The following is a 13,781-nucleotide window of genomic DNA, read 5'->3' on the forward strand; positions in this document are numbered from 1 at the left end:
ATATATATATATATATATATATATATATATATATATATAAAAGGGCTTAGTAAAATAAATTACTTTGCCGCAAACTGAACTCATTAGAAATAGCAGCTAAAAAACTTTTTTAAAGCTATTTCTAATACTTAAAGAAAATCTCTCTCATATATAGTGTTGCTTAATTCAACCCATATATATACACACACACACACATGCACACACATATACACACGTAAATGTGTATATTCATATATATATACATATACACATGTATATATATATATATATATATATATATATATATATATATATATATATATATATATATATATATTATATATATATATATATATATATATATATATATATGTATGTATGTATGTTTGCATGTATGTGAGAGTACATGCATTTGTGTCCTCATTACACATGAATGTGAGAATACACACACACACACTCACACACACACACACACACACTCACACACACACACACACAAAGGAAAACCTGAAGTTACAAGAGATTTTCATAAATAGAAACCAGATGACATTTTTTCAGGTAATTTAAGAGATTTCAGCAGTGTTTTTTGTTGTTGGTTTTTGTTTCCTTTCCCACATTTCTTTTCTTCCAATTTCAGTTTATTTGTTTCTCTCTTTAGATAATATCTGACATTGTCAGTAATGAAAAACTCTCCCTCTTTCCCTTATTGCCCTGGCAGGCAGTAGACAGCGGGTTTTGGCTCTGAAATAGATTGAATTGCCTTCAGAAGATGTATTACTTTACCAAAAACACACACCGAGAGAAATACAAAAGCTGTGTAACTTCTGAGGAGTGAAAGTTACCTCGAAAACACTACCTAATGACTACTGCTGCTACTACTACTACTACTACTACTACTACTACTACTACTACTATTACTACTTCTAGTGACGCTGTTGCTACTACTACTACTATTACTACTCCTAGTGATGCTGCTACTACTACTACTACTATTACTACTACTACTACTACTATTGCTACTACTACTACTATTACTACTACTAGTACTACTACTACTAGTACTACTACTAATACTACTACTAATACTACTACTATTACTACTACTAATACTACTACTAATACTACTAATACTACTACTAGTACTACTACTAATAATAATACTACTACTACCACTACTGCTCCTACTACTATTATTACTACTACTACTACAATTACTACTACTACTATGCATAGGATCTATTCCACAGGAGGAAACCTATTTGAAGGAATACAGATGGGAGTAGGGAGAACCAATTGAACAGTAAAGATGGTAGGGTTTGTGTGAAAATCCCAGCTGTTCGACAGTTTACAAGGAAATCCCTGAGATAAGATGGAAACAAATGTGAAATAAAGAGATAATAGAGAATTTCTCCAAACATAAAATAACAGTGGAATATAAGTTTTATTTGGGGTAAAGATTTTAAGTAAGAAGTACTGATCAGAAGAATATAGTATTAGTAGGTCGTGAAGACAAAGACGTTGTTATGGATGTATTTTATGGAGATGGTTTTATGCTATTTTATTAGTCAGTAAGTGGAACCAACACTATAACAATGAACCAACAACAAATCCTGTATACAGCTACTGAAATAATAGCCAAATCTTCCTCAGGTCACACCCTACTACCAGCCGTAGAAACCATGCCAAAGCAGATGCTGGAATATGATGCAGTCCTTGGACCAATTGGATTCTGTCAAACCATCCAACTGAAGCTAGCTATTAAATGACGATAACGAGGACAATGTTGGTAACTCTAAAATTTACATACAAAAATATGCATAAATACACAACAGAAATTAAGATACACACAATGCATTATCTATATCTTAAGTTCCATCATAACAGAAAAAAAACAGAATTCATTTGACACTTAAATAATAATTTAACGTTGATGTATAAAGTATTAAGTTAGCATTGGAAAGTCTTGTATGAATTAAATATTGTTATTGTTTTGAAGTTCATACACACAGTGACAATCTGTATCACTTCATTGAATTTTGGGACAATGTTGTAAAGTTTTTGTATGGTAGAAATCCTAGCTGTCAAATGTGATATAATTTATTTTTCAGATATATTTAATAAACTAAATTTACTGAAAAAATAGCTGAAAGGTAAAAATACAAATCTTTTAACTTATAGAGTGCTTTCCTTGGAAAAATTCATCTATTCAGGATAGATATTGAAGATAAGGAGTTGATGCATTTTCCAATCTTTGCCACCACTGAGAAGGAGCTGCAAGAGAATATTTTTTGCATACATTGAGCACTTGAATACGATATAGAAATTAAGTTCAAAGATCTCCTAGAAATGGACATTGTAAGTTGGGTGGTAAGTTGTCCCATTAGGGACAAATGCAGCTGAAATTCGACTAGAATCCTTCGATCACTTCTGTCTACGCCGCATCCTTCGTGTCCGATGGCATCACTTTGTCTCCAACAGTTCGGTGCGACACCAGTGCAGAATCACCTCCCTCCGACAAGTCATCCTAAAGAGACGTCTACATTGGCTGGGTCATACCCTCCGTCATCAACCAGGAGAATTCATCTACAAAGCAATTGCCCCAGCTCCCCTTCAGGGTTGGCGAAAGCAATGTGGTGGACAACGAAAAACCTGGCTGATGACAGTCAAGGCTGATCTGGAGCCCAACCTAGGCCCCCATATCTATGGCGTTCGCCACTGGAATAAGGAGTGGTTGGAGATCACGCGGTCGTTAGCCTCAAATCGCCAGGCCTGGTCGGCGTTTGTGAGAGATGCAGCATTGAGGATGAATGAAACCAGCTCAACCCACCCCGGGTGAATATTGTCTCAAGTCAAGCTGAAGTTGATATCAGGCACAAAAGTTGCAGAGTAATATGCTCAAACTAAAGTTGATCACGGGCCCAATAACTAATGGACAAGTAGTAAAATTATAACCAAATTACCATTACTTTGGCAGGAAGAAATATTCTACTCATATTTCATTGCCTTTCCTACTTCTGATCCAGTTGAGTCAGGTTTTAGCCAAGTACCAGAAAAATAACGCATGTTTACAAATGGTTATTTACTGAACTCACAAAATATTTTGGTTTTTGTGAAATAGAATTAATAGGGATAAATGAGCAATTAATTGACACTGATATTTTTATGGAGTTCATTATATTAATGGTAGAAAACATCCTATAAAAATATTCTTAAAAATGGTTTTTTCATTATCATATATCTTTTACTTGTTCCAGTCATTAGACTGGGGCACTGCCTTGAAGAATTTTATCCAAACAAATCAACCCCAGTACTTATTTTTTCCTTTTTTAAGACTGATACTTATTCTGTCAGTCTATTTTGCTGAACTGCTAAGTTACAAGGACATAAACACACCAACACAAATTGTCAAGCAGCAGTGGGCAACAGAGACACAAACACACACACACATCAGCTTTCAAGGGCTTCTAAGTAGTCCTTCAATCTGTTAGAAATAACAGCCAAATCTTCTTTAAATAATACCCTACTGTGTTAAAATAGGATGGACATTTTAGACAATGTTTGCAAAGAACAAAAAATGGAATTATCACTGGTTGAATCATCATCATCATTGTTTAAAGTCCGCTTTCCATGCTAGCATGGGTTGGACGATTTTGACTGAGGGCTGGCGAACCAGATGGCTGCACCAGGCTCCAATCTTGATCTGGCAGAGTTTCTACAGCTGGATGCCCTTCCTAATGCCAACCAGACAGCCTGGTGCGGCCATCTGGTTCGCCAGCCCTCAGTCAAATCATCCAACCCATGCTAGCATGGAAAGTGGACATTAAACGATGATGATGATGATGGACACCAACAGCAAGCTTCACGCCCATATAAGTAATACCCCATTGAGTTACTAGGTGCAACACAGATGCTTTCATTTCAAGCAGACTTTTCACTGAATATAGAACGCATCATCAAATATGCCTCAATTTCACCTGCATGTTAATCTGGGACAGATACAAGTTTTCTGAGAAAATCACTCAGCAATAAACTTTATACCTGAGGTCACCCATTTGTTGGTGTGAAATAAGTTATCAGATCTTCACACCAACAGCAGCAGCACTTTCTACTTTCTTTCAAGACAAGCACCTAAAAAGCACCTAAGTTTCTTGGAGTTAAAGTGACATTCACATATCCTTTTTAGGGTCCCCAAACTTTTGGGAGTGAAAAGTAGAGAGGGGGAGGATAGGTACCTAGTTTTTTTAGAAGGTTGTCTACAACAGAAGAAGTAGTCCATACAAACAAACACAACACAAGAAAGTTCTCTTATGATCTGATGGGTGGGTCTCTCTCTCTCTTTCTCTCTCTCTCTCAATAATTTTACATTATTGTAGCCAGACATGACTTCTCAACATTAACCAGCTGTAACTCTTTATTCAAAGGTATAAAGTAGTTATTCTTTAACTACTTTGGGCTACATGTGAAGGAAGGCGCAGGAGTGGCTGTGTGCTAAGTAGCTTGTTTACCAACCACATGGTTCTGGGTTCACTCCCACAGCGTGGCATCTTGGGCAAGTGTCTTGACAACATCGCTTGACAACCGATGCTGATGTGTTTACGTCCCCGTCACTTAGCAGTTCGGCAAAAGAGACCGATTAGAATAAGTACTAGGCTTACAAAGAATAAGTCCTGGGGTCGATTTGATCGACTAAAAGGCAGTGCTCCAGCATGGCCGCAGTCAAATGACTGAAACAAGTAAAAGAGTAAAGAGTAAGGGTAGAGGCTACTTTTATTGTTCATATCTGATACTCTAAACTTTTTGTTGTGAATATTGTGCTGGGTCGCTAAAGAGGAGACACTTTTCATTCTAATAATTGACCAAAGCGTTTTTCTTGTATCAAAGTCATGCACAAACACATACACACAGAGGAATACACATATTTATCTAAATACATACATACCCTATTTGTACACATATTTGTGTAGAGACAAACAGACATTCATGCCTGCACGCACGCACACACACACACACACACACACACACACACACACACACACACACACACACACACACACACACACACACACACACACAAACACACACACACACACACACACACACACACAAACACACACACACAAACACACACACACACAAACACATACACACATACACACAAACACACACACACATACACACACAAACACACACACAAACACACACACACACATACACACACACACACAAATACACACACACACAAACAGACACACACAAACACACACACACACATCCACACACACACACACAAGAATATGCACGTATGTATTTAGTAAATGAGAATGTAATAAGAAGAAATGTTGCATTTGTAGCGTGACACAAGAAGCCAGTTGCTTGAGCTTTCATTTCTAACTGGATTGCTTCCTTTGGATAAAAGAGCAGAAGCCATACTGGATCTCCTGGATTGCCCAAGTTAGCATCAAAGAGTGGATGAGCCTCAATTTTGCTGACTCACAGAGGGCAGCAGTAGACTGAGAGAGGTAACAAAATTTGGTTGCAACATCATCAATGAATGCCCCAACGACCACATGGTCAAGGGACAGGAAGTAGGGAAGGGTATATATTCCAATGTAACAGGCAAAAAGAAAGGACATTTAAACATGTTTAGCCCCAACATTCGGCCCTTGGATGCCTGTAGCAAAATCCAGTGTTGCAAGCATTTGAGGTAGGTCTGAGAATAACTTCTTGTCACCATTTTTGGAGACCCTAAAGTAACAGGCCCTGTTCTAGCTTGCTTGAGCAAATCATTAAAAGAAAATGCATATTAACACATATAAGTATGCATATGCATGCATGTGCACACACATACACACACACACACATATATATATAAAACATTGTATACAAATGCATGGTCTCAGCTGAGAATTCCACTTATGTATACATCAGTTCATGCAGCACCACCATCAAAGCCAGAGCGGGCAACCTCTATCCTAGCTTCAAATCCCAAGCAAGAACTAACAGCACTTCTTTATCCAGCTAATTCACAACCTAAAGCAGAACTTAATTCCATATAATTTTAAATGGTTCATAATTACTCATGCTAAACCATTAAACAGTTATGAAAACAAATGCAACCTATGCATTGCTGAAGTATTTTCTATTCTGCAATCCATCAATTGTTTGAACAAACAAAATAATCTGATTTTTAATTGCTGACATAGGTTATGCAACACATTCTCAAAAGTACAAGTAACAGTGTGCGGTCCCCACCCTATCAATGTGATTCCCTAACTATTCCTCTACACCCCACCTTGCAGCTCTTATTCTTGCAGAATTTTAAATTTTGGTTTTAAATTATGTATTTTCAAATTAATTTTTGTTAATATGAATAGATGCAAGTGGTTTGATTATCATCAGTTGGTTCGTTGTAATTTTTCATGAGATTGTTTACATTTTGTTTATATTTGATTTTATAAACACATAACATTTAACATTGAAAGAAGTGCTGTAGTAGAGCAGGTCAAAACTACTTGACAAACGTAGCATTGTCGTACGTCTTCAAATGCCAGTTGAAGTCATTTTATCTCACTAATGCTTCTACCACCTTTGGGAAAAGCAAGAAAAGCTACCACGTTCTCCATTCTCCTCTTTTTATAATAAGGCCTTTGTGATAGACTAGTTTTAAAAATAGCTTTGGGGAAAAAGCAAGGAGGACAACCTTATTTACCCCCACAATACAGACTAGAATATATCTATATCAGTACATCTACCATTCTATCTTCCCTCCACACTGTAACATATTATTCCTACTCAGTCTTCATTCACTAACTATTCAAGAATGGAATTGGTAACTTCCACTACTCCTAGCCATAGATTACCATCAAACATTCTTATTTGGAATTGCTAATGGACCTTATCTATAACTTTATTATTTATTTGCTCATGGAACTGTGTAATACATACCCATTTCACTCTGATCCTTCCTTCATTTCTGACAAACTGGAATATACTAATATCCTTGATTGGGGATATTTCTTCACTTTTATATTTCTGTAACTTCTCCCTCTCTGATAATGGAATCCTTACTCAATATCAAAATCAACATGCTTGGCTATTCTAGAAACAGCTGTAACTAAATTAATTGTTTTTTGGAGCGCTCTTTGACAACTCAGATTCTTAAAATGAATTTATTGTCTTTCTGTACAAAATGATCATTTTGTGAATTGAATAAATATTTTATCCCATATAAACATCTAATCTCCTCCATTTATGAAAAATACGATCGAATTTGTCAAACTTCATTCTGTAATTTATATCATATACTTAATCTATATATGTGTATATATATATAGTTTAAAGATCCAGTAGAGGTAGAATCAATAAACAAAGTACTCCGTCCAGTAAGACATAAATATCCATTTAAAATGCAACCAAAAGAGTTACTAATAGTTTCATACTTTATGATATTTTAAAAACAAGAATTGCAAGACAGTAAAAAAATAACAAAAAAAAACACATGGAAAAAACATGAAGAAAGTTGATGCAAAAAATAGAATAAGAAAAAAGAAACAAAATCAACAAAGCTAAGATCCTGATTGCAGAAAGCTCATTAGATACAACTGGTTTAGAACAAAATAACAGAAAATATGTCAAAGTCTGCAAGACAGCAACTCAATCCAGAGCAAATGATGCCCTCCAGTTTGATAGAAGAAACTTGTCCATATGTCTACACCTGCTAAAAATTTCAGATCTCAAATTAAGCAGTGTGTTGGAATTGCTGGATCGAGAAAGAATATGAGATCTTTCTGCTACACATAAGTTGCATTTCTTAGATTCATTAACATATGGCTTAGATTTCTCCACTATTCTCCACTTAATTGTATGTGGTGTGGAGCTGCTCTTCAAATTCCATACATGGCTAACCAACTTAGTTGCATTAATTTTATTGATGTGTCAGAAAGACAGGTGGTTTGCATAAGTTGTCTTGAATTTGCTCTCACATAACCCGATGTAATTCTTCTTTTCAATTCATTTGTTTTGGAGCATTACTGTAATTTCAATCTTGTATATAACAGAGTTTATCATACACTAGCACTATGACCTGGCAACACCAGATCATAGTGCTAGTGCATGCATATATAGCTGTGTGCATGTGCACATACATGCGAGTACTGTCCAAATCTCTGACCAATCACATACAGCTAGCTGGCATTCAATTGGCGTATCAAGTTTCAGGCATTTTGATTGGGTTTTGGATAGAAAATTCACAAAAAAGTCACTTCTATTGATTTTTTAATGGCTTTGTGGGGTGACTGGGGAAATGTAAAGATGTGCACGACCACCCTTGGGCGGTTTTGAATGACCATAGAAAGTGCAAGCCCTCTAACTGAAAAATTGTGGATTTGTATAAAGGATACACACACACACACACACACACACACATACATTTTGCTGTTTATATTATATAGAGATGCCTGGTCAAGTGAGTGAGCTTCAGGGTTTTGGCAGTTCAGATCCTATCAACTAACTCAACTGTAATATTCCAACAGATGAATCAAATTGTAAACATAAAAAAAGAAAGATAAAAATTTACCTTGAATTTTAATAATTTTGGAAATTTTAGAGAAGAAGGGAGATCAGAATCTTGGTAAAAATATCGGTCAAACACATACCTAAAATAAAAGATATGAAACTCATAAATTTTATAAATAAGCCTAAAAGAAAAGCAATTTTCATTAATATATATATATATATTACTAATAGTTCTTTGGACTTAGTTTTGTGAGGAGTCTGAATGTAGAGTTAGATGTTAGAAATTTCATCTCAAAGTTCATGTTATAAACAGAAATTATATCAGATGTATAAATACACTTATTCTTACTCACAATACAAATAAAGGTTATTTGCATGTTCTTCATCAGTAATTCATCAATGGTAGCAACGGATTTGGTTTACACAATGAAGAGGGAACCAGGCAACTGGAGTTTTATGATGCAAATGAGCTTATGATCTGTAATACTAACTTCAGGAAAGCCGCCAGTCACCTATTTCTTTATTGCCCACAAGGGGCTAAATACAGAGGGGACAAACAAAGACAGACAAACGGATTAAGTCGATTATATCGACCCAGTGCGTAACTGGTACTTAATTTATCGACCCCGAAAGGATGAAAGTGCAAAGTTGACCTCGGCGGAATTTGAACTCAGAATGCAACGGCAGACAAAATACAGCTACGCATTTCGCCCAGCGTGCTAACGTTTCTGCCAGCTTGCCGCCAGTCACCTGTTCACCAAATAAGTCCAATGGGCACACTAGTCAGATTGACTACATTCTTGCCAGGAAACAGGGAAGATGGCTGCTTATAAATGCCAAACTTCCCCAGGTGAAGAAAGCAGCGAGCTGGCAAAATCATGAGCACGCCGGGCGAAATGCGTAGCTGTATTTCATCTGCCGTTACGTTCTGAGTTCAAATTCCACCAAGGTCAACTTTGCCTTTCATCCTTTCAGGGTCAACTAAATAAGTACCAGTTACGCACTGGGGGTCATGTGATCGACTTAATCTCTTTATCTGTCCTTGTTTGTCCCCTCTATGCTTAGCCCCTGGTGGGTAATAAAGAAATAGATAGCTGTTAAAAGATGATGTACAAAATCATAAATTATAGAGGAGTATAGAACATGGTTGGTATTCATCATCATCATCGTTTAACGTCCGCCTCCCATGCTAGCATGGGTTGGACGATTTTGATTGAGGGCTGGCAAACCAGATGGCTGCACCAAGCTCCAATCTTGATTTGGCAGAGTTTCTACAGCTGGATGCCCTTCCTAACGCTAACCACTCCGAGAGTGTAGTGGGTGCTTCTTACGTGCCACCGAACTCTGGAGGCAAATTTCTAGAATTTGAATTAGAGAAATGTAACTACATAATGCATCATGTTAAGCTTGGTGCTCAGCCAGTTCAGTTACCCGTAACTAATAGTAATAACAATAATAAAGAAAAAAGTTCCATTGAGAAAATATGAACAAAGTAAACAGAAATACGTAATTAACATAGCATTGTGGCCCCTTAATTTTTAGGAAAAATAATAACAACTAAAACGTAATACACTACAAAAATACTTCATCTTCTTCGCATCCTCAGGCAACTTCCCACAGATGCACCGTGAAAGATCCCTACTTATCCATTCAGCCTGCTAGAAATGAAAACCAAATCATCTTCAAATTATATAATACATCGAAGAGGCCAGGGAACAGAAGAAAGAAGAAGAAAGAAGATATGCATCCAACACCAGAGCTGAAGACACCTCCAAAGGGGGGGGGGGGCACATCAAAACGGGAGAGGAATAGGGGCCGAAACCGGATGTGGTTCCTCCTGATGATGTCTTGAGCTAACTGGATCCTATAAAGGAGCTGTTGTGGTAGTAGACCACGAAACACGGTTGTAATTCCTCCAAAAATACTTCATCTTCTTCGCATCCTCCAGCAACTTCCCACAGATGCACCATGAAAGATCCCCACTTATCCATTCAGCCTGCTAGAAATGATAACCAAATCATCTTCAAATTACATTATATTGTTTTGGAAATATGCACACATCAGATGACATAGTTTAAAAAAACCTTGTTTGAAAAAGAACCCCATGCTAGTATGATGCCAAGAGCACCATCTGAGCGTGATCATTGCCAGAGTAGCTATCTGGCCTCTGTGCCAGTGGCATGTGTAAAAGATTTGAGCAAGGTCGTTGCCAGTGCCACCTGACTGGCCCCTGTGCCGGTGGCATGTAAAAAGCACCCACTACACTCTCTGAGTGGTTGGTGTTAGGAAGGGCATCCAGCTGTAGAAACTCTGTCAGATCAAGATTGGAACCTGGTGCAGCCATCTGGTTCGCCAACCCTCAGTCATACGTCCAACCCATGCTAGCATGGAAAGCAGACGTTAAACGATGATGATGATGATGATGATGATTACTGCTAGAATGGATGTCTTTGATCAGAGCTGAGTTAGGGTCTATATAGCTAGATATATAACTAAAGCAACGATAGCTAAAGTGTGTGCCTATCCACTTCACTCTACATAATTTTTGATGGAATAAAAAGAGATGGAAAGTCTTTGAAATATCAATCAGCAAATGCTAAGTGTACAGGGACGTTATTCATTATTTGAATTCTTTCTCTCACATGATGCTAATGTATTTTTTTGCCTCTTTTATCCCAGGAATAGTAAACACATTCAATGGATACAGTAAAACTGTTGTCCTCTGTCTATTTTTCCATTTCCTACCAAAACATCATACATATTTTTCAATACAAAAGTTTTGGACTTAAAAGAGAAATGCTTTTCATTTACACAACAAAGTCAACAGAAACAGCAACAAATATATACATAATATATACATACCCAAACATATATATGCACATACACACAGAAGTACGTCATATACACACGCATATTCCAATACTTATTTAAAACATATACAAACACACACATACAAACACACATACACAGGTACATGTACATACATATGTGTCTGTTTGTGTGTTGATATGTGTATGCTTTGCATACACATGTTAGCACAGAAATACACATGCACACGTGTAATACACGTGTTGTGTGTTTCTATGCAGACAAGCATAAACAACCACATCCACACACATACAAGTACAAATACATAAGTGTGAATTCCCACAAATACATGCAACGTATAAGGATACATGCACGCAAACAACAATACCTACGCAAAAGGAACTTTGTAAATAATTGAGTGCCTTAAGTAGAAGCTAAAAAGCCCAAATGACAAATTGTAAAGGAAGTTTCAATTTCATCATAGCAAACCTCAAATTCTTAGAATAACAAACTAGATGGTATTGTTGTGTTAAAAGAAGTCTTTTTGAAGAAAATAGATAGAATAAAACACAGTGAAGAATTGCCACCAACAAAACAGCTTTAACCCTTTTGTTATCAACCCGGCTGGAACCGGCTCAGGTTTTGAGTACAAATGTCTTGTTTTCAATAGTTTTGAATTAAAATCTTCCACCAAAACCTTAGTCACAATTTATGTTCCTAAGTTATTTTACTGAATTCTGTGTTATATTTAAAATTAAATGAAAAAAACACAGCGTCTCAACAGAAATATGTTAACAAAAGTGGGAAAATATATAAAAGAGAAACAATTCTTAACTCTTTTGATACCAACTCGGCTGAAACTGACTCTGGTTCTGAGTACAAATGTCTTGTTTTCAGGAGTTCTGAACTAAAATCTTCCACCAACCTTAGTCACATTATATGTTCCTGACACCAGCTTAATGACAACTGAGGTATTTTAATAAATTCTTTGTTATATTTCAAGTAATTGAAAGAAACACAGAGCATCTCAACAGAAATATGGTACTGAAAGGGTTAAACTTGATCTGAAATGTTTACAATGTTCACAACCATAAAATTATTCACTTATGTTCTAAATAACTGACAAGTTTTATATAGAATTGGTTTCAGAATGCCACAGACTTTTTTATAACCTCACTTTTGTACCTCAGCAAATAATCACTATCAATATCATTATTATCATTATTATTATTATCAATGGCAGTCTATCGTTCTCATCATTGTTTTAATGTGAAGAGGACTTTTCTATATTGGCACATCATCATCATCATCATCATCATCATCGTTTAACGTCCACTTTCCCTGCTGGCATGGGTTGGATGGTTCAACTGGGGTCTGGGAAGCCAGGAGGCTACACCAGGCCCAGTCTGATTTGGCAGTGTTTCTACAGCTGGATGCCCTTCCTAACACCAACCACTCCGAGAGTGTAGTAAAATTACTGAAGCTGTGCTTCAGTAAATTTATAAAATTGTATCTGTTTTGTGTATCACCTGGTAGACCTAACATTCTCCCTTATAACCACTTCTTTCGTTTAGCTATGTAAACAAGCTTCCAAAAAGCAATAAGAATGAAAATGAAATGAAACTAAGAATTAATACCTATAGCTGATTAAATTCACAATAGAAAGGTATATTTCTTATAAAACACATAGCCCTCTATCAACTTTCACAGAACCTATCACCCACTCGTCTCTCCTGCGTACATCAATCTGATCAAAATTCTTGATACTGAATCCCTTTCTCAACTCACCAGAGTTCAATAGATTCTATAATTTAATGTGGCATGTGAAAAGGCCTTACTTAACCATTCCTCTTCTTTATTCGTTTCCAATATTGCCCATACTTCACCTTTGGGAGTAAGCATTTTTCTTGCTTACATCAGTTAGGTATGGCACCAAAAATTTGTAGCAGAGTGGATTTTTCAAATTGTTGTGGATGCTCTTCCTATTGCCAACAACTCTGCAGAAGCACTATTTCCCATATGGCAGAACTGTTATCCATCTATGCGTGATCTGGTTAGTGTAACCAACTGCTTTACCCTGCGCACAGATACACACTGCCACCTATTACAAAGTTGTAGGAAAATTTTAATCAGTCCCAGCCAAGCCCCCAAGAAAGTCAGATGTAATTTGTCATATCGCTGTCAGAGCTCAACCCCACTATGAAGACAATATCAAAGGAAGAAACGGTCTAGAACTAAATAACTATTTATGAACCGTTCGAACATTTATCCTGTTCACATTTTACAATATGCAGTAACAGTGTTACATGTTATTTATGCTGCATGCATCTTATTTGGATTTAGGAACAGAAATCAGAATCAAAATCAAAATCGATCAACATCAATGGAAATTGTAGCTGTGATACCAGTGCCAGGGGCACGTAAGAGAACCATCCGAACGTGGCCGTTGCCAGCCTCGCCTGGCCTCCGTGCCATTAGCA

At 36.7% G+C, this 13,781-nt stretch overlaps 1 protein-coding gene across 8 annotated transcripts in view; it reads right to left on the reverse strand.

Moving 5' to 3' along the window:
- Positions 1-13,781, reverse strand: part of LOC115213383 — a 127,784-nt gene that overhangs the window by 35,128 nt on the left and 78,875 nt on the right. For all 8 annotated transcript variants that reach the window (XM_029782329.2, XM_036503627.1, XM_036503624.1 and 5 more), the window contains one exon: positions 8,555-8,633. In XM_029782329.2, coding sequence (XP_029638189.1) covers positions 8,555-8,633 — 79 coding nt within the window. The remainder of the gene's footprint in view (positions 1-8,554; positions 8,634-13,781) is intronic.

This window comes from Octopus sinensis, linkage group LG6 (assembly GCF_006345805.1).
Source record: "Octopus sinensis linkage group LG6, ASM634580v1, whole genome shotgun sequence".
Lineage (NCBI taxonomy): Eukaryota > Metazoa > Mollusca > Cephalopoda > Octopoda > Octopodidae > Octopus > Octopus sinensis.